General features: G+C 41.2%; 1 protein-coding gene across 1 annotated transcript in view; it reads left to right on the top strand.

The window, feature by feature from the left end:
• MLIP (muscular LMNA interacting protein) overlaps nt 1–20,886 on the top strand; it is a 303,596-nt gene that overhangs the window by 209,121 nt on the left and 73,589 nt on the right. The window contains exons 6-10 of the mRNA XM_019520562.1: nt 4,405–4,470; nt 4,545–4,628; nt 4,726–4,785; nt 8,024–8,068; nt 16,413–16,457. Of these exons, the coding sequence (XP_019376107.1) occupies nt 4,405–4,470; nt 4,545–4,628; nt 4,726–4,785; nt 8,024–8,068; nt 16,413–16,457 (300 nt within the window). The remainder of the gene's footprint in view (nt 1–4,404; nt 4,471–4,544; nt 4,629–4,725; nt 4,786–8,023; nt 8,069–16,412; nt 16,458–20,886) is intronic.

Raw genomic sequence — 20,886 nt, 5'->3', positions numbered from 1 at the left:
AAACGGGACTCAAATGAGTCCAGCCAGGTAGGCATCCAGCCTCTTCTTAAAGACCCCCAGGGTAGGGGCCAGCACCACTTCCCTTGGAAGTTGGTTCCAGCTCCTAGCCACCCTAACTGTGAAGCAGTTTTTGCGGATGTCCAATCTATACCTCCTCTCCATCAACTTGTGCCCATTACTCCTTGTTATGCCAGCGGGCGCTAGGGGAAACAGCGTCTCCCCCAAACCCTTCTGGTCCCCCCCTTTTATTAGACCACCTGGGAAATCACAAGAAAAAGCTGGACTCAGAGGGGCAGCTTTCCATCTCCAGCTCCCTCTATACAAAAATGAAGTTTATTTCCTACCTATGGGGACTTTTTACCATCTACACTTTTCCTCAGAGCCTGATGAAGGGACTTTGAGCTCGAAAGCTTGAAGAAAAGGAAAATTTTCATGTGATGTTCTAGTTGATCTAATAAAAGATATGATTTTGGAACCAAGAGTTCTAGATTTTTGTATTTCTTCTATGTTTAGTACATGATTTTTGGTATCCAGGAGGTTGATGAAGTGAAGTTCATAGGCTCATCTGTGAAAAGTGTTTTGTGAATTTCCTTTGAGGATTAATACTGAGAGATTGGAGAGAGAGTGGTTCTCTCATGAGAAAGGTGCCCCCACCGGTAATTGGGTATTCTGGTCTTTAATAGATTTCCAGTGTGCGTTCAGTCTGGTGAGCAGTTGTTGTTTGATCTCTCCTATGTATTTTCCATCAGGGCATTTGATGCACTGGATGAGATATATAATGTTTCTGGAGGTGCAGGTGTAAGATTGAGGAATGATGATAGATCTGTTGTGGGGTGTAGTAATTATGGGGGTGGTGGAAATATGTTGGCAAATTTTGCATTTCTTTTCATGGCATGGCCTGGATCCATTCAATGTGTTTAGGGCCATAGAAAGTTTGCTTCTTGTGATGAGGTTAGTGAAGTTCAGTGCTTGTTTGAAGGCTAGCAGTGGGGGTGCATGAGGGTGCATGTGCACCCCATCAGGCTGCGCTCTCTATTTAGACAACGGGCAGGGGGGTAGCCAGGAGTGCCGGTGCCCCCCCCCCAGCGCTGGCCAGGGAGTGGGGCCGTGTGAGATTAGCCACTAGTCAGTGAGATTGACCACTGGAGACCCCCCACCCATGCTGTGGGACCCCCACTCTGGTCAGCGTGATCGGCTAGCAGAGGACCCTCTCCCCGGTTGCTGATTGCTTGGTTGGGGGGGGGGCACTCAAGAGGCACCAGTTGCCCATGAAGGCTATGATAGGTGGATCTGGGAAGATCTCTTTAAGAATTGGGTCTCTTTCTATTATGGGTTGCAATTGTTTGAGGATTTTCAATATAGGTTCGAGGGAGGGGTGATATGTCATAACCAGGGGTGTGCGATTCATGGGAGTTTTCCTTCTGCACTGCACCAGTTCTTCACGTAGTATCCAGGTGGCTCTTTCAAATGTGCATCTATCTCTTTGGAGGACTGTCCTTGTTGTGTGAAAGCCTTTTAAAGATTTGTGAGGTAGCAATCTCGGGTGTTCTCCTCTGTGCAAATTCGGTGGGATCTGAGGGTTTGGCTGTGCATCACAGGTTTCTTGGTGGGTTTAGGGTGATTGCTGGTTCTGTGCAGACATGTATGTTGGTCTGAGGATTTCTTGTACAACGTGGTCTGTATTTTTCCATTCTGGATGCTGATTATTGCGTCTAAAAAGGAGTTGTTGGTGCTGGAGTATGCAAGAGATAGTCGATGGAGGGGTGATGGTTGCTGAATTTCTGACGGAACTCAGTCAGAGATTGAAGGTTTTCAGTCCAAATGATAAAGATGTCATCAATATATCTTAGGTATAACAAAGGTTTGATGGTGCAGTCTTTGAGGAATTCTTCCAGGTGGCTCATAAAAAGGTTGGCATACCGTGGGGCCATTTTGGTGCCCATAGCTGTGCCCACGGTCTGGAGGAAGTGTTGGTTATTAAAAGTGAAATTGTTGTGTGAGAGGATGAAGCATATCATTTCAGTAATATCTTTGGGTCTGTACTCAGAGTTGTTATCTTGCTCTTGTAGGTATGTAAGGAAGGCTTTGATGCTGTCCTGGTGTGGGATGTTGGTATATAAGCAGGTAATATCAATGGTGACTAGGAGGGTGTTGCTAGGAAGGTGGTCTATGTATTTAAGTTTTCGTAGAAAGGCCATAGTATCTTGAACAAAACTCACTCTTTCATTAAGAAGCAGTTTAAGGATTGATTCCATGAAACCCACTGACTCTCATCCACTGATTCTCTCATCTGCTGACTCCTTAATTTAAATTTTCACTCACTGGCTTGCATGTAGACCAGCCTCTGGCTTCTTTACTATTCATTCCAGTCAGGAAGAGCATAGCCTGCTCAAGGGTTTTTAAACCCAAAAGCTTGCTAGAAAAATGTTTCCAACTATTTAGTTCGTCTAATAAAAGATATTAGATTTACCCAAAGAACCTTATCGGCCATATGTATGTGTACATTTGGCAGGGGGTGGGGAGCAGGGAGAAGTGGCAGGCATGTGCCTCCTAGCCTGGCAGGGTCCATCCAGACTCCTCTGCCAGCACTAGAAAGGGAAGGGACCCCTCCCCCCATGAAGCCCAACTCCCATGTGGGGAGGGGGCCTCCAATTTTGTGCTTGCCAATGGGCCCCAGTACACCTTAATCCACCCCTGTGCTCACCAGCCCACCCACCTCCGATGTCTTCTTCACATCGGGGGGGCCAAAAAATTGCAGGGGACCCCCAAAAATTGTGTGCCAGTCCTGCTGTTGCCCCCCACTATCCCTCTATGTACACATACACATGGCCAGCAAGGGCCAATCTCAGGGGGGCACGTACCCCCTCCCCCATTCCCCACTTCGTGTCCCCTATGATTTATATCCAGTTGCCTTAGGACCAGTAAATTTCTCTTGATTTTTAGGAGTTATGCTTGAGAAGAGAAAAGGGCAACACATTTGGCTGCAAAATCCCCCTTTACTGGGTTGCCCTTTTTTCTGGTTGGATACACGCTGCTCCAAGTACATGCCTATTGTATATGAGGTTTTTGCAGATGCAGTTAAAAATAACCAGAAAGATCAGTTTTAAGTAACATTTCAACAATGTGCTGCATTCCCTCAACAGCTGGGAAAGGAGGGATATTTACTGCATTAATACCTAAATGTGATTATCCCTAGTGTTCAGAATTCCACAACCCTTCCAGCTGCAGCTACATTTTCTGTGATGTGAATCTCTGGCATTTACCATGCTGAGATGCCACATTTGCCGCAGAATCCTACTGAAGTGTAAAATATGCAGGGGGCAGGGAGAACAATTTGAAAGAACCACATTTTCCTTTATTCATAGTTTCTTTTTCCATTAAATAATATAAAAAAGAACAGTGTGAAAAAGCAAAGTATATTTAAAAAAGCCACAGACTCTGACCCCCTGGACTCCAGCTTCATGCTTCAGCAAGGTTCCAGAGTAATTTTAGTATCTCAGCATGGAGCCTGCATGGAAGTCACTTCAAAGCAAAAACAGGCTGACAGCAGCTAGCTTGTACGTCATAGCACCTGGAAGAACATAAAAAAGGAATAATATGTTGAATTTTCCTCTAAGCCTTCCTTTCAGCCTGACTGCTGGGTGGTTAGGTTTATTGCTTAAGTTTAGGGACGGGAAAACTCATTTTGACCAATTTGAAACTCAATCAACTTTTTAGGTTTAAAGGCTTGACCTGTACTCAGACCTCATTAGGTTTCAGTTCTGTTTTGGAGACAGAAATAGCTATTGGAAAGTTATACACGTACTGGGTGTATACAAGGCACCTGCTTGGGCCACCCAGGCTCTAGGGAGCTATTATATTGTACATTTCTATCATATCAGAAGTTTCCTGTTACACAATTTTGTGTAAAACCAGCCCCAAATCTTGATTCCTTCTTTGCCCTGACATTTGAAATCTCAGTCTTTTTTAAACAGGGAGCATTTGTTAAAGAAAACAGACAAAGTTAACAAACCAAAATGCTTAACACTTTACCTAGAATGTGTGAATATCTAGCCACTAGAAGCACACAGAGACTTCTAGTGGCTAGATAACATATAGCTGTGAAATACATCTTTGCACCATTGGTATGTAAATGAATTCCAAAAATAGAGATATTTCCATAACCTTATTCTTTATGGGGGCTCTCTATATCCTCTTAATGTCACTGGAATTTAGTGTTCTGTCTTTGCAGAACAACTTTAATTTTTCAAGATATACTAACTTTATTTTGAGGAAGCTTAGGACAGTGTCAACTTGCCATTTTTTACTCCACTAAGTAGTATCAAATATGGAAACTGTCATTCTGCAAAACTTATTTTTATTTTAAGATGATGTATTATCATAACCCTTTAAATTTATTTCTAGGCATTAGAAGAGCCAACTAAGAAAGCAAGTGAGACTGAGCTCACCACTTTGGACACACATTCAGAGGTAACAATAATTCTCTCTATCTTTTTATCTGGAAACACTAAGGGTTAATCCTCATATTGCTTCTACTTTTCTAGATGTGCTCCCCTGCCCAGCTCAGGCAGCAAACTGAAGAACTCTGCGCAACCATTGATCAAGTCTTACAGGATCCATTGCCTATGGTAATATACCAGTCAACTTGTATTAGAACAGTCTTTCCCCACTCTTCCTCCTTCTGTTATTAATTAAGCCTGTGCACTTTTGAATCCCATTTTTCAGCGCCGGTGTGAATCTTCCCCAAGTTTCCTGCAGACACCCATGGATTCAGATACAGGCAAAGTAAGTGAGTAAGCTCAAACACGTATTATATACCCTATGCATGTGACACAGGACAATGGTGAATCAAGCCATTGGCATCTGGAGAGAAAGAGGGTGGTAGAAATAGAACAATTATTAGAGAAAATTGGGGATTAAGGAAAGGTCATTCTATACTTTCTCTTCCCTCCCACCTTTCTTTACTGCAGCAGATATTTGAATATGCCTGTAGGTAGAAAGTTTTAATTCTTCTGCCTATACCTTGCACAATTACTTACAGTTGAGTAAAGTGGATGTTAAGTCTTGAAGTGTAACTGTGAATGAATTTTCTGATAGGTAGAAAGTACTTATACCCACTTTATACTTGTATAAAAAATTAAACCAGATCCAAGGCAGTGCAAAAGTCTGTTCTGAACAAAAGAGGTCAGGTAAAGGAAACAGAGGCAATGAGAGAAGAAGACAATGTGGTTTGGACAAGAAGTTAAAGCATGGGTTTGCAACCTTTAAGGGTGACATGCAACTGGGTTACCTTAGTCCTCCCTGCTTTGTGCCGAGGGCTGCTCTCTTGCTCTTGTGCCACCCTACTGGAACTTCTGCTTGTGCTCCACACTAAGTGCTGTCCTTTGCCATTGCCAATGGTGATGTGATAAGCAGAAACTGCAGTGGGGCAAGACAGCAGGAAAGGATTGACACTGGAGGGGACTGCTGGAACAAGAAAGAAGAATACATGCACAGGGTGGAGAAGGTGCTGTTGGGGCCATGTGCCAGCTCACATCTCTTTGCAGGCTGGGTGTGACCTGAGTTTAGGGATAAGAAGTAGGCATTGGAATAAAGACTTTGGCTTTCAAGATTAGAGTGGGGGAGAAATAGTTGTAAATGAGAAGAAAATATATGTAAGAGCCTTAGAAATGCCATGGGCATAAGAACATGCAAAATTCCATTCACTGGGTCAGACCATAGGTCCATCTTGTCCAGTGTCCCGTCCCACAGAGTGGCAGTGTGTGGATGCTGAGAAGGAAGGTGAGCAGGGCATGTCTAGAATCTTCTACCCCTGCTCTTCTCCCAGTTGCAGCTTCCAGCATTCAGAGGTTTAGGAAGTTGAGACTGCATTCCTATCTACCTTGTTCAACATCTAGAGTTAGACCTTTCCTTTAAAAATTTGTCTATTCTTTTTTTTAACTGGGTTAAGCCACTGGCCTCCACAACATCTTGTGACAATGAGTTACACAAGTTAATTACATACCTTGCAAAAAAGAATTCCTTCTTGTTAGTCTTAAAACTCCTACCCAATAGTTTCATTTAATGCCCCCTACTTCTGGTATTTGGAAAGATGGTAAATAATAATTCCTTATGAACATTCTCTGCAACATTTAATATTTTGTAAACCTCTATCATGTGTCCTGCCCTCCCCCACTTCCACTGTCTTGTTTCTAAGCTAACAAGTCCTAGCCTATTTAGTCTCTCCTCATATGGAAGCCCCTCCATACCCCTGATCATCTTTGTTGCCCTCCTCTGTACTTTGTCTAATTCCTATACATCCTTTCTGAGGTGTGGGGACCAAAACTTCACACAGTATTCAAAGTGTGGATGCACCATAGATCTAGAAAGGGAGAGAATTATATTTTTGGACTTGTCTACAATTCCTTTCTTGATCATTCCAAACATTTGATTTGCCTTTTGACTGATGCTTAGCAAATTGTTTTAGTGAACAGCCTACAATGACTCCAAGATCTCTTTCCTGTATGGTAGGGCAGGATGGCACCTTAAAGTCTCTACCTCATTTAGAAAGACATATATTTTTGTAGGCTACAGCCTACTCCATCAATTAGTCTTAGAAGATGCTACCTTGTATTGACTTCTGCCTGACTTTAGACTATCATAGCTAACTACCTCACTCTGGGTGCCTCTACACATACAATTAAAGCTCCAGAGTTTATTGCTTCTGGGTGCACCATTTGAATGTGGGCGAAGGACTGTAGTATGTTGAGCTGGGTCAGAGCAGCCCTGGCTGGCAGGAGGCCCCAGGGATCAGCCTGCCAGCCTGGGGCTGCTTCCCCTGGCTCAATGTGCTGCAGAGGGGCTGGCTGGGGCATGAGACTGCTTCAGTGCAGGGCTTGCTGGCAGGCAGCCCTGTACTGAAACACCCTTATGCCCCAGCCAGCTGGGGTAGCATCTACAAGTATACCGTTGCTGAGTAAAAAGTCTGCAGCGGGATAGGACTTGTATGTATAAGTACCACTGTGCTTCAGAGTTAATTTGTTAACTCTAGCCTAGTTGGTAGGAGGGGGAAGAGGGCATGTGTAGAGGCCTGACATTTACTGCAGGGCTAATTAGTTTACTTCTCAGTAAATGCCTCATGTAGATGCACCTTCTGTGTGGTGACTGTTGATCTAGAGCCCATCGTTGTATATAAATATTTGAGGATTTTTTTTCCCCATGTACATCAGTTAGTTCTTACCAACATTTCAATTTCAATATTGGATGAAATAGGCAGCAGAAGAAAATGTAAAAAATGAGAGTTTTTGCCAAGTGACAGCATGAGGGAGAATGTCCCAGGCAAATAGAAGTGAGTTCCCTCATGGGGCTTGGATACATCCCTTGTCTGTTAACAGATTAACAGAAAGAGTCCTTGGAGGCATTATCAAGGTCATTTTTAACCATATCAAGGTCATTTTTAACAGAATGAGGTCAGCTACTGCACTCAGATTTTTGGCAACCTCATAATCTTTAAAACAATAATACCTATGCCTATATCCTCCTTCCTATTGCAGCAATGAGACCATTAAGGTTTTGCAAGAAGTCACCCTAAAAACGTGTATCTTGTCTCAGGAGACCAATCCTGTTCTGTCCAGGGAACCCACGTCTAGGGCACTTTCCTGGGAAATGAGAGATATAGGTGCGGGGCCTCAAACTCCCTTTTACCCTGTCTGGGAAAGTGCTGTAGCCAAAATTGGACAAAATGGTGGTGGGAGCTTGTTTTTTTCTTCTATTTAGGTGTAAGCATGATCTCAAGTTCAGTCATTCAACATGGCTCTTCAGTGAAGGAACTGGGGACTTCTTTTTAAGTGTCACTTAGACATCTTAGAGGTGGAATAAGACCTGAGCCTTAGAGTTAAACATTAATGAATCATTCTTCACTTAGGACATATTATAAGCACATCTTACAATTTTAAGCAATTAATATCTTACAACAAGGATAAAAGCTTACAGAATTATTCCAGTGTTGTCTGCATGTTACTATATCAATTTATGTTGTGTACAGATGTCTACAGTGCCGCAGAGAACAGCTGGAAGGGAAACCAAATATGTAAGTCCCCTTATAATTATTCTGTTTTAGCTACAAAAATGTTTTACTTTGTAGGAATAATAATCATCCTTTCATGCCAGTTGGATCTGCATGAGAGAAGGGTGGAAACTGGTGTAGAAAATGAGTTCTTTATTGAATGTGAAAGTGAGTCAGCCAGGGTATTGGCAATGACACTTGAAACCTCTGACCCTTGCTTCAAATTCATCCTGTTTGGTGGCTCTTCAGCACAGGATGATTATTATCCCTAGCCAAATGAAAGCCAAACTCAATGCCAGTTTAAAGTAATTTTAATTGCCTTTTTTTCCTTTTAATTTCCCTTTTTTGTTTAATTTTGAGAAGACAGTCTGAGGACAATATTTTGCAATATTTGGCAAGGTACTTTGGTTAGATGTGATGTCTGTTATTGACTGAGTAGTTGGAAAAAAGTTCTTAGCAAGCTTTCAGGCACAGTCACCCTTCATCAGGCATAGGGAGTCTCTGCTGCTCTGAGACTCCAAGCAATGAGAGAAGCTAAAAGTGTGGAGGGATGTCAGTGAAAATGTAAACAGGTAGAGATAAGCAAGACAAAGGGGGAAGGAAAGTAGTGAAGACCAGGGGAAAGAAAAAGTCAGAGAGAGAGCACAGAGATAAAACACAAGGTGAAAAAGAGACAGTCTGTGATAAAGGGAATAGTTAGAAATCAGGAAAGCAGAAATGGGAGAAGCTAAAAGTGTGACAGGATGTCAATGAAAATATAAAAGGGTAGAAGTATGAAAACAAAAGGTAAAGGAGGGGGAAGAAAACAGAGGGCAAAAAAAGGCCAAAGGAAAAACAATATAGAGGTAATAATAATACAAAGTAAAAAAAGGCTAGCAATAACAAGGTAATGCTGTGATGTCAAGGCAGGTTGTAATGTATCATAAATCCAATGTCTGTATTGAGTCCATGATTTTTAGTATCTAGTAAGTGGATGAAGTGAAGTTTGTAGGCTCATCTATGAAAGATGTGTTGTAAATTCCCATTAAGGATTAGAACTGAGAGATCGGAGAGGTAGTGATTGTCCTGTGAGAAGCGTGCCCCCACAGGTAGCTAGGTATTCTTGTCTTTCGTAGATTTCCGTTGTGTGTTCATTCTGGTGTGCAGTTGTTGTTTGGTTTCTCCTACTTATTTTTCATGAGGGCATTTAGTGCACTGGATGAGAGATCTTACATTTTTTGGAGGTCCAGGCATAGGATCTAGGAATGCTGATGGCTCTGTTGTGGGGTGTAGTAATTGTTGGGGTGGTGGAGATATGTTGGCAAGTTTTGCATTTCTTGTCCTGGCATGGTCTGGATCCATTTGGTGTGGTTTGGGTCATAGGGAGTTTGCTTCTGGTGATGAGGTTAGCAAGGTTAATGAGGCTAGGATGGGTGGATCTGGAAACATCTCATTGAGAATTAGGTCTTCTTCTCATATGGGTTGCAATTGTTAGATGATTTTCCATGTAAGTTCCAGGGAAGGGTGATATGTCATCACCAATGGTGTGTGATTTGTGGGGATTTTCTTTTTGTTCTGCAGCAGATCTTCACATGGTATCCAGGTGGCTCTTTCAAAAGTGCAATCTATCTCTGGAAAAGTGTCCTTGTTGGCTGAAGGCCCTTTTGAGATTTGTGAGGTGGTGATCATGAGTATTTTCCTTGCTGCCAATTCAGTGGTATGGGAGTGCTTGGCTGTAAATTACAGCTTTCTCGGTGTGTTTAGAGTGATTGCTGGTTCTTTGTAGATATGTATGTTGGTCAGTGGGTTTCCTGTGTATGGTGGTTTGAATTTTACCATCTTGGATATTGACCATGGCATGCAAAAAAGGAAATGCTGGTGTTGGAGTATTCAAGCGATAGTCTGACAGAGGGGTGATGATTGTTTAATTTTTGGTGGAAGTCCACCAGAGACTGCAGGGTTTCAGTCCAAATGATGAAGATATCATCTGTGTATCTCAGGTATAATAAGGGTTTGTTGGTGCAGTTCTTGAGAAATTTTCTAGATGGCCCATAAAAAGGTTGGCATATTGTGGGGCCATTTTGGTGCCCATAGCTGTACCCATTGTCTGAAGGAAGTATTGGTTGTTAAAAATGAAGTTGTTGTATGTGAGGATGAAGTATCCCTCCACACTTTAAGCATCTCTCATTCCTTGGAGTCTCAGACCTGCAGAGACTCCCTATGCCTGATGAAGGGTGACTGTGCCCAACAGCTTGCTAAGAACTTTTTTCCAACTACTCAGTTGGTCTAATAAAAGATGTCACATCTACCCAAAGAACCTTGTCTGCCTATGTCCTTAGACCAACATGGCTACAACCAAAAACCCTTGCAATTGTTGGGCATTTATACATGTGCTCCAGGGGGAGGTGGGGAGTACTTTAATTAGAGTGTCTGTGAGAGCCTCTCTAATATAAGCATCCAGAGCATCTCATGTATCAGTGTCCCCACGCTTAAAAATGGTGGCAGGGTTGCTTTAACTAAAGTTCATTTGCCAAGCTTTAGTTAAAGTGCCCCCACAACCATTTTTAAGATGAGATGCTGGAGTCTGCAGACTCAGTTAATCAAACCTGCTCTAACACACTGTAATTACAGCACATTGGAGCAGCCTCGCTACTCATGTATAGGCACCCAATATGCACTGCTGCCATAGCATGCCTTTTAGTTATTGCCCATACACCATAAATTGGGGCTTACCCAAATTTTCAGCACCTGCTACACTATTAGAACAATGGTTCTTCAACCGGGTTCCATGGCACCCTAGAATGCCTTGAAATCATTTTCAAGGGTGCTATGGGGTGCCAAGCAACTCTGACATTATTAGGTGTGCAAATGTTTATCACAAGGTAAACCCGGAGATTTCAAATGAGAATCCTTAGCGTAAAAACATTCTGTCCTGCTGTGGTCTTTCTGAGTTCTTTTCAACAGGTTATTTGTGCTCTTATTTTTCTGTCGTCAAAAAATGAGTGCAAATTTAAGAGATGACCTTTTCCACAGAGTTCCTTGAGTCTACTGAGGGGTCTATTGAGGGCTGCTTTGAGTCTAAAAAGGTTGAGAGCACCTGGTTTAGGATTATGAAAGTTAGCCCGAAATATGTACAAGCTACCTTGTTGTGTGGATACACAGGCAAGTGTGTCAGCATGGACACACACACACATGCACACACATACAATAACCACTCTAAGTTAATTAATCTGTTCTAATAAGTATGAAAGCCTTAAACTCAGATATTGCTATCTTTCTCATTAGTATAAACAGTTAATGTTGGTGATTTATTTTACTTACAACCCATTTATTTGTATGAGAGGCCTGCCCATTATTCATTGCTCAGTCTTTCTCTTGAATCACAGATCAGGAGCAGTGCAGGTAAAATGAGTAAAGATTGCTGCTTGCTGCCAATACACTATTTGATCAATAAAATTTTGTTTCTGGAATGGGTAGCAAAAGAAATGTTGTGCATTTTTCTTATGTGCTTTGGACTGTGATTCTACTTGACAGATTGTGCTGGTTCAGCCTAATTAGGAAGGAGACTGGAAGAGATAATTTTTAGTGATATAAAAAACAAGCTCACTGTCTGTATCTTGAAGACAATAACATATATTGCTCACCACTGTAATCCTTATGCTTACTAAACTGTGCCCAACATTTTTCCAAGTGGAATTTTTCAGCATGTGACATACAGTGACTAATGCTGCCCAATGAGATGCTATTTTTGGAGATTGCTTTTGTGTGACCGTTTAACACAGAAAGTTAGTCAAGTTCATTTTCTCTATGACCTTTACAAATGTGTTGAGAATTAAAGTCACACCTCAATTCAGACATGATATTTTAACTAACACCTCTTTAGATAGCCCTTCTCAACAGCAGTTTCTTTCTCTATGCCGAGTTTTTCACATTTTCTTGCAATGTATAATGTTTCTACTACTGTAAATCAGCGATCACTTTTAGGGTTTTCCTCAGAGGATAACTAGCTTCTGACTCTAGAGAAGCTGTGGAGGTTAAAAAGGCTTTAAGCCCTTAAGGCCCCAATAAAAATCTGTCTCTCTAAGAATCCACTCCCTAATACTACAAAGCTGAAGAAGTCCCAAAGCTCCTTTTTGATTGGGCTCATTATTAATCATTTGTCCTTAAGGCAGCTCTAAGTTAGATTCCATGGCAATGGTCTCCTAGAAACCACTGGGTAGCTGAGAATAACCAACTCACAATCCCTATCAACTCTGTAACCTGCGACAATGGCTGCAAGACAGACCAGTGCTGAGCCATTAACACAGCTTTGGGGTATTCCCCGGTAGTTTGTTTTGCCTGTTTAGTACAGCATAAAGGGGCCATAATATAATCTAGAATTAGATCTAGGTTAGAAAACCATATCACTGCTTAATACAATACAAAAGCTAGGAGTTTCCTGATATACCTGCTTGGACTGAATATTGAAAGGGCATTTGTTGTATTAATATCAAACTGTGAGCTCATCCAGCATGCTCACTACCTTCTGACTTGTGTCTGATGACCTTTCTTGGAGCACTTAGTGTGGAGCGCAAGCAGAAGATAGTGAGCATGCTGGATGAGCTCACAGTTTGATATTAATACAACAAATGCCCTTTCAATATTCAGTCCAAGCAGGTATATCAGGAAACTCCTAGCTTTTGTATTGTATTAAGCAGTGATATGGTTTTCTAACCTAGATCTAATTCTTTTGAAGTAGCTTTTAACTTGTTTGTCTGAAATTCATTTTTACTTAGGAAGGATTAGCATGGTATTTTAACAATATACTTACCATTATTTATGTGCATGCTGTCTTTTGTTGAATGTTTAATACAAAGAAGTCTTGAATATGTCATTGGTTAAGAGAAAAATAGATTATCTTTGTTGGTGAGTGAATCAGACCCAGCAAAAGCTGTTTTCCTGCTAAATCCCTTTGCATATTTTACATAACATTAGTATTTATATGAATATATCATTTGAGTAGCGGTGTCCTGTGATAATGGCCAGCCTGAGGGCCTTCCCACCCCCAGGGGTGCAACTCCATGCAGACAGCCAGCAGAGCACCTTCAAGTCAGTCAGTACATGGATGACTGGAGTTTAAGGGGTGGGGGAGAACAAGGTAGGATGTTGGATCATGTCCCCATGAGCTGGAGCTTCCTTCCCATGGCAGGAAGAGTACCTCCCCAAAAAGTGCCTTCCTGCACTGCTCCCACCTCCCAGTCACCCTGAGAAGCATGACCAGTATCCCCCCACACCAATCCCAAATTCCTTTTTATTAAAACATGAGACATTCTTTAATTTACTTCCTTTTTATTTCTTTTTAAATTCTTTTTTTTTTTTCCTTTTTCTTTTCCTTTAGTGGTTGACTTCCTTCATTTCACCAGCCTTCCCCCACCCACCTCCCATTTCATTACCCACCCTCATTCCATTAACTCTATGCCTCCCAGCTACCCATCCTTGCAACCCATTTCTCCCCCCTGGCAAGAGCAGGGATAGAAGCCAGCCTTGGCTCACCAACCCTGTAGTGGCAATTCATAGCTGTGCAGGTGGAAGACAGAGGAGGATTTTAGCCTTAATGCGTGACTGCTCCAAACCCAAGCTAGCATTAAAACCAATCATTTGGGCAGTTGAAAGTGCAGCATGGAACACTGTTGAATAATGGCTTAACAAGAACTTGGTCATAATTAGAAACTAAATGAATAGAGTCTCAGTTCTCAGCTATCCTTTTTTTATCACTTGACACTCATTTTATATAACTTCCCATTGATATAAATAATTGCATGATTGAGCAAGGCAGTGGAGAATCAGCAATGAAACAGGTCTGTTCCATTATTAAGATGCTATGGAGCTTACCCACATCCCCAGCTTCTGTCTAGCTTTATTGGCTTTGATGGAACAATGGTAGGTAACACCAGCTGATGATTTGGCTCACTATTTTCAGCAATTAGTTTTAGAATCTTATTAATGGCCACAGTGTAATCCCACTTACTTTCATTTTATACTGGTGTATCTCCATTGACTAGCAGAGTTATTGCTTGTTTACAGAAGTGTAAGATCAAATTCACATTCCAAATAAGCATTTTCTGTGGCATTTCAGTTCCCTTGGTCATTTTATTTTCATTAAATGCTGTCAATCAAGAAGAGGCTTTGTTTTTTGGATTTTTGAAGTCATAAAGCTCAAACGATTTTTGCAGAAAAGACAAAGTAACAGTTTCTTTGCAACAGAATTCCAAAATCTTCTGTTATTAACTACTAGCCAGTTGTCCATCAGGAATGATGTGGGGAGTGGATCAGGGAGGACAGGCAGGGATAGAGCACCACCGCCTCCTCCCAGGAGCAGTGGGGGAGGGGAGGAACAGGAGCTTACTCCATCATCCCATCAGCCAGCACCCCTCACTGCTGCTGCCTCCAGGGAGCTGGCCTCGCCCCCCCTCAGTCCCCTCCATCCCTGCTGTCGTGGCGATGCTCAGCTGCCTTCTGTCTGGAATGCTCTTGGAGCACTCTGATTGGTTGTTTCAGTAACCAATTAGAGTGCTCCAAGAGCATTATGGACAGATGGACAGGCAGACAGATTAAGCCCTTTATTGCATTAGAATTATTATATTAGAATTTTCTTATATGGTTCTTCAGTTATTTTCAAACAAGCCATTATGATTTCCAGTTATCAATAGGAAGATTATTAACATGCAGACTATTGCAGTGCTTTTGTCTTATCTTTTACCTAAGTGCTAAAAAGAAGCTATAGGCAAAATATGATTATAGATAAAAAGTGTTTACGATAAAAGAAATAGGCAGAACTCTGCAGGCTTTGCTTCCTAAAGACAATGTAAGTCAAGCAAAAAAGACTCAAGTTTTCATGCCAATGTCTGAAAATAAATGAGTTTCTTTAACTTTTTTTTGTTAGTCCAATGTAAATTTGGAGCAACTCCACTGAAACAAGATTTACTCTGAAATTACACTAGTGTAATTGACAGCAAAATTTGGCTCCAGTAGTTTATATTGACAGATTTCCCAGAGTCCTTGGGCTCTTTCAATTTCTTAAAGTTTACAATAAGATCCAGTGGCAGATTAGGGTGAGTGCATGAAAGAAATTCAATAACATGTGAACATAATCTTGAGCCACCAATGCAAATGTAGTTTGTCCAGTGAATTTTTTCAGTCCTGTTACTGTACGCTGAGCTGCCTGGCACACAGTACACTTAAAATGTGATTAACCAGTTAATTACACTCAGATACAAGTTAATGAAATTAATAGCATGCTAAAACAAGTAATAAACCACAAAGTTATTACACAAAAAATGTGTAATAGTTTTGTGGCTGGTTCCTATCATGCCATTAATTGAACATGTGGCTAGCCTTGGGCTTCCAGCTGTGGGGGCACACCATGCACCACTGCAGCTGGTAGCCCTTTGTTGTTGGGGTTCCCAGCCAAAAGGAGCTTATGATACATCCCAGCAGTTGGGAGCTCCCTCAGTCAATGGGGCTCCCAGCTGTGAGAACATGGTATGTCCCTGTGGCTGGAAGACCCATCAGCTGACAGCTGACTTCTGGCTGCAGGAACTTCCTACTTGCTGGTTCAGGGAGACCCCAGGATCATGATGCACTACTGATAAGTCATGATGGGATGCAATGCTTAATTCCACAATCATGCCTCCTGCTATGTTTGTGTGGCATGGCTGGAAGAGTTTGTGGGAATCACACATTAGATCCCATGCTGCCTTTATTTGCATCTTTGCCAAGGGATTTAGTGATAAATTGTGGCTATCTCTGTGCAAGTGGAGAAAGGAACTAGGAACTTTCCTCCTCGATAGATTACATTCAGAGGCTAGAGTTATACATTATAGAGTGCCCAGAGTCTGCATGTGACTAATAGCAGTATTACTCATATTCCTATGATTCAGAAAGGCCAAAGAGCAGGGAACTGCCCAGTTTCTGAATCATTCTCAGTAGGCACCAGCCACCAGAGTCTTTTAATGAGGAAAGGGAAATCATGTTCTTCCCCTCTCCCAGGGTTATGGAACTGCTTTACCACATGAGTTATAACTAGACATATAATTATTTTTCTTTTATATGTCTACTCAGTTGACGGAAACCATTGCATCTGCCATAAAGACTTCTACAGGCAAATGGGCTATTATTTATCTATTTCCTTTCAATAGAAATCAGCAACAGAAAAATTACTGCAAGTGAAATGACAGATATACATACTTTTCTCTTCCCATCATCCAGGAACCACTGATAATCTGTGAAAACAGGTTTTGTTTTGGATTCTCTCTTTTGTAAATCAGCTTTCTCTTCTATCTCAGTTTGTGTGGCTTTTATAAGACTTTATGTTGCTTTATGTAATATGGTATATATTTACTTTTTGCAGGCTAATCTTTACTTATCAGCACCTGGAATGACAGAGAGTCAATTGGTACGTATCATTATGTCTGAGTTATGCTGTTTTTCAAAATACAAAATCTGAAGTAAATAACTGTTTCATTCCTTGATCCTTTGAAGGATTCTGCAGTTCATACTCTAGCATGTAAGTACTAAGCAGTATATTACCATATTCCATACTGAATATGGATTTGTTACAAATGCCCGACAAACATCTACAAAGGGGGTGTAAACACAGGACAGACTTCAAGATTTTACACAGAATGAGATCTTGGTAATTTGGAGGCTGATTACCTCCTGGTGGCCATTTTTAAAACATTCAAACTTTCATTTTTGATTGAAAATTTCTTCTCAGTTTTCTGGACTCCTCTTCTCTTCACATGTTCAATTCAAGAGTAGTTTAACCAGTGAAAAGTGAGAGAAGAATAAGATCCAAGCTAGTACTTGAAGGCAAAACCAAAGTGTTTGTATATTTTGTCCCTGTGACAAATAAGGGAATCTTATTATCCATATTATACAGGTAGGGAAAGGAACTAAGCTACAGCAAGACAAGGACCAGATTTTCAGTGTGGCTCTGAGCTCATTAAAGTACCTGGGGGCTGATTGACAAAATGTTCAGCAACATGTTCAGATTGTGCCACTTCTTACTAGACTTGACAATCTAGCTAAAAGTAATTATCCCATGATGACCCAGTCCAGGGCCATAGCCATAAAACCAAAATTGCACATGTTATCATCATCACCAGCAATAGCAACATTCTTCCTGCAACTTGAGTTATATATGACTGAAGTCAAATTGCATTGGTCGTTCCTATCACATGCTTATTTTTCTAAGTCTTTTATGTTCATATATCATAATCCTTCTTTCGCCATTATTGTCCATATTTATTCAAGGGCAGGGTTTGACAGATGGATATGTATAATCACAAGCAATAGAAGAACAGTTGGTGTTTATATCCATTAGTGTTTATATTCATCCAAAGCAGAGCTTCCAACATTTCCTCATCTCTAATTAGTTTTCAGCATTAACAGCTCACAGAGAACTCAAATTCTTTCAGGTTAGCGATATTAATTCTAGATGTGGGTGGAGGGCATTATAAATCAGAAGGCTAAAATATGTCAAATATGTTTTTAAGGAGTAAGAGAAAAGTAGATAATGTTCTGCATGATACACTTGTGTGGAAGCCTCAGTAAATATAAAGCAGTCAATCAGTCCTGAGTTATACTGCATATGATTTAACACCTTGAAGTGATTTTTCTATGATTCATTCATTGTAAGTCTATGCATTAGACTGCTATTAACATTTTTAGTTTCAAAGTTGCTGAACACCAAATTCTGCGAACTAAATCAAATGTTGAATGAGCAGACTGGCAATTAAACCTCAAGAGTTATGTCAAAATAATTCCCTTTGATACAAAGCAAGCTGTAACCTCTTAATGTACCAAATTCTGGCCAGAGCTGGTTGTAGTGTAGAACACATCATAGTTCCAAGTTACACCTAAGGTTTGCTGGACATAGGTTCCTCTTCTTGGCCCTGCTCAGCACATGTACTTGTGTCCCAGTACTCTGCCCAGCTTGATTGCTTGACATTTAGATGCAGATAAATGACTTTTGAGTAGGCCTAGTTTACAGCAGTATCATATTACTTTATCCATCACTGAATTCTCACTATATCTAGGAAGAAATGGGGATTACTCATATGAACATTCCACACAGAAACTCTACACAATAATTTGAGAGAGAAAACAAAATAAATTCTTAAGCTAGTGACTCTCAATCAGGGTGCTGGGACACCCTTGGGTGCCTTGAGATCATTTAAGGGGTGCTGCAGGATGTTACCCAGTGTTAGCACTGGGTATACAAACATGATTCACAAGATAAACCCAGAGTTTTCATATGGGAATCTATAGTGTTAAAAACGTTCTGTTCTGTTGTGGTTTTTCTGAGGTCTTTCAAACAAAGGATTGGTCTATTACTTGTCTGTAGTTAAAAAAAAGAAGTAAAAATGAAGAGGTGTCATTTTCTGAGGGGTTTGCCCAGTCTATCCAAAGATGCCTCAAGTCTAAAAATATTGAGAACCACTGCTTTAAACTTTTGAAACTGCAGGGGGAAAGGTAGGTGAAGAAAATTTAGAAACTTTTGCTGGAGTGATGCAAATTTTTTTAGTAAATGTTCGGCTGACTTGGAGGCCAACTGCTGTTCCTTTACTAAGGAGTATATTCTCCAAGAGTCATCTATGCGTTGTGGATGGAAGCTCAGGTGTTACAGTTGATCTTGATCAGATCAACTGTAACCCCCTTTGTTTCCTAAAGGGTGGCGTTAGTTGAAAAAGTTATGATTTATATATAAAAGTAGTTGAAAAATTTACAGGGCTTATACAATTCAAATGTTTGTGTGTGACCAAAGGTACCAACAACCTGCACTACGTAGTGGTGACTCTTTGAGCACTGTTGGGTTGTTCCATCAGCACAACAGCAGATAGAATAATTGTCCTTCCCATAGGTCTTTATGGATATATGTGAATAATTTACTATGTAGCCAAAATAATATAAATTATTTTTACACTTGGTATTTGCCTTCATGTCTTCAAGTGCAGTAAGTAAGAAAATTATTATACTTGGATTCATATCATGGGATGTTTTATTGCATTTATAAATTTAAGATCTTTATAATGGCACATTATAATGTATAAATGGCTTCAATGGCACACCTATTACCCCATGAAAAATAGCTCATGGCAGAAGAAGAATAGTAGGGAAAAGTTAAGTAGGAAAAGCACTGGGGATTATGCTGTAAGGAATGTTTAGGGAAGAGGAGCCAGAACAGAGGCTAGGATCTGGGCTCTAAATCCTAACACTGTGAAGGAGGTTCTAAATAGAATAACTGAACACAGATGGTATCTGTGAAAAGGACAGCACACCTCAGTGATTGCTGTTTGTCAAGTAAATTGCAATGGAAAGAAAAACAATCTGTATCTTCTGGTGATATCTCAAGTAAAATAAATAACAGCATGAAAAGTGGAAGAGAATTTTGCAATGGTGTTAATTGTCTTTCGTAGTTAGATTTGGAAATGTGGGTTGGAGAGACAAATGGACCCAAAGCAACAATGAAAAGACATTCCTGTCATGCATCAATAAATTATGTTGGGTGCATCTATACAAGATGCTGTTGTGCGCATTAGACTAATTTAATGCATAGTAAAGCATCACTATCTACATGTGCATGTCAATTACTGTGCATTAAATTAGTCTAACACACTGTTTGCTAGTACCAACACACACAGGTACTAGAAAAATGGCACATTAATGGCACAAAATCTGAAGTAAATTACTGTTTCATTTCTTGATCTTTTGAAGGATGATGCAAAAGTAAAAGCATACATGTAGACCCTGACTGAAAGCCACTGCTGCCTGGCTAAGCCCCAGTCTCCGTGGGGTAGGGGGAGATGTCCCAGCTGCAGGACAGCTCCCTCCCAACTGCACAGCAAGCAGGACTGGTCCCAATTTCTGCAGGATGAAGAGAGCTGCCCTGGCTGTTGGGGCAGCTGCTTCCCACCTGTGTGGTGATCAGGGATGGTCCCAATCTCTGCAGGGTGGGGAAAGCTATCTTGGCTCTAGGGGCAGCTGCCTCTCAGCCATGTAGTGATTGGCAGGGATCCTGGTTTTCTCTGAGAAAAAAATTCCAAAATTCTCTGCTTTAAAACAACTCATAAAACCACGTTTTCTGTGATTAAAATAAAATATCACTATTTATTATTTGGATTGATATGGCATTTTGTTTTAATCATGGAAAAATGTGGATTTTTTCCTTTTTTTTTAAAGCAGAGGATTTTGGATTGTTTTTTGTTAGAGAAAACCAGGATCCTGGTGATCAGGTCTGGCCCCTATTCCCCTCGGAACTGGCTTGGGAGGCAGCTGCCCTCAGAGACAGAACAGCTCTCTCTGCCCCTCATAGATCAGGACAGGTCCTGATTGCTGGGAGCTGGGGGGCAGCTTCCCTCAGAGCCAAGACCGCTCTTTCCACCACACAGCTATCGGTCCTGATCACTGGGTGGCTTGGAGGCAGCTTCTCCCAGAGGTGGGACAGCTCCTCCTGGCCCATGGAGATTGGGATGGGGCCCTGTTCCTACTACTAGTCTGGGGCTGGCACTGGGGGGAGGCTGGAGCTCCTCCTGGCTGCTGCAGCAGGGCAGAGCAAGGCAGGAGAAGTGCTGGACTGAATTACTCCTGTTAGGAGCAAATTTGCTCCCTATGAACACACATTCAGATGCATGCCCAGGTGCAAGTTTATGTGCTTGACTTTTCTGCTTAGAAAATTTAACCCCATTATTTACACATGTAGATGCATCTGTTGTTGCTTTCAAGACTACTATTGCAAAGTCATAGGAGTTAGTCTGTGTGGTGAGCAGTATACTTGCCCTTCCACTTGACCTCTTGGCAGAAATGGCCCGGTGACAGCAAGG

The sequence above is a fragment of the Gavialis gangeticus genome, unplaced genomic scaffold, assembly GCF_001723915.1.
Source record: "Gavialis gangeticus isolate Ggan-Ray unplaced genomic scaffold, GavGan_comp1, whole genome shotgun sequence".
Classification (NCBI taxonomy): domain Eukaryota; kingdom Metazoa; phylum Chordata; order Crocodylia; family Gavialidae; genus Gavialis; species Gavialis gangeticus.
Note: the sequence above shows the minus strand (reverse complement) of the source record. Positions and strands in the feature narration are given on the sequence as shown.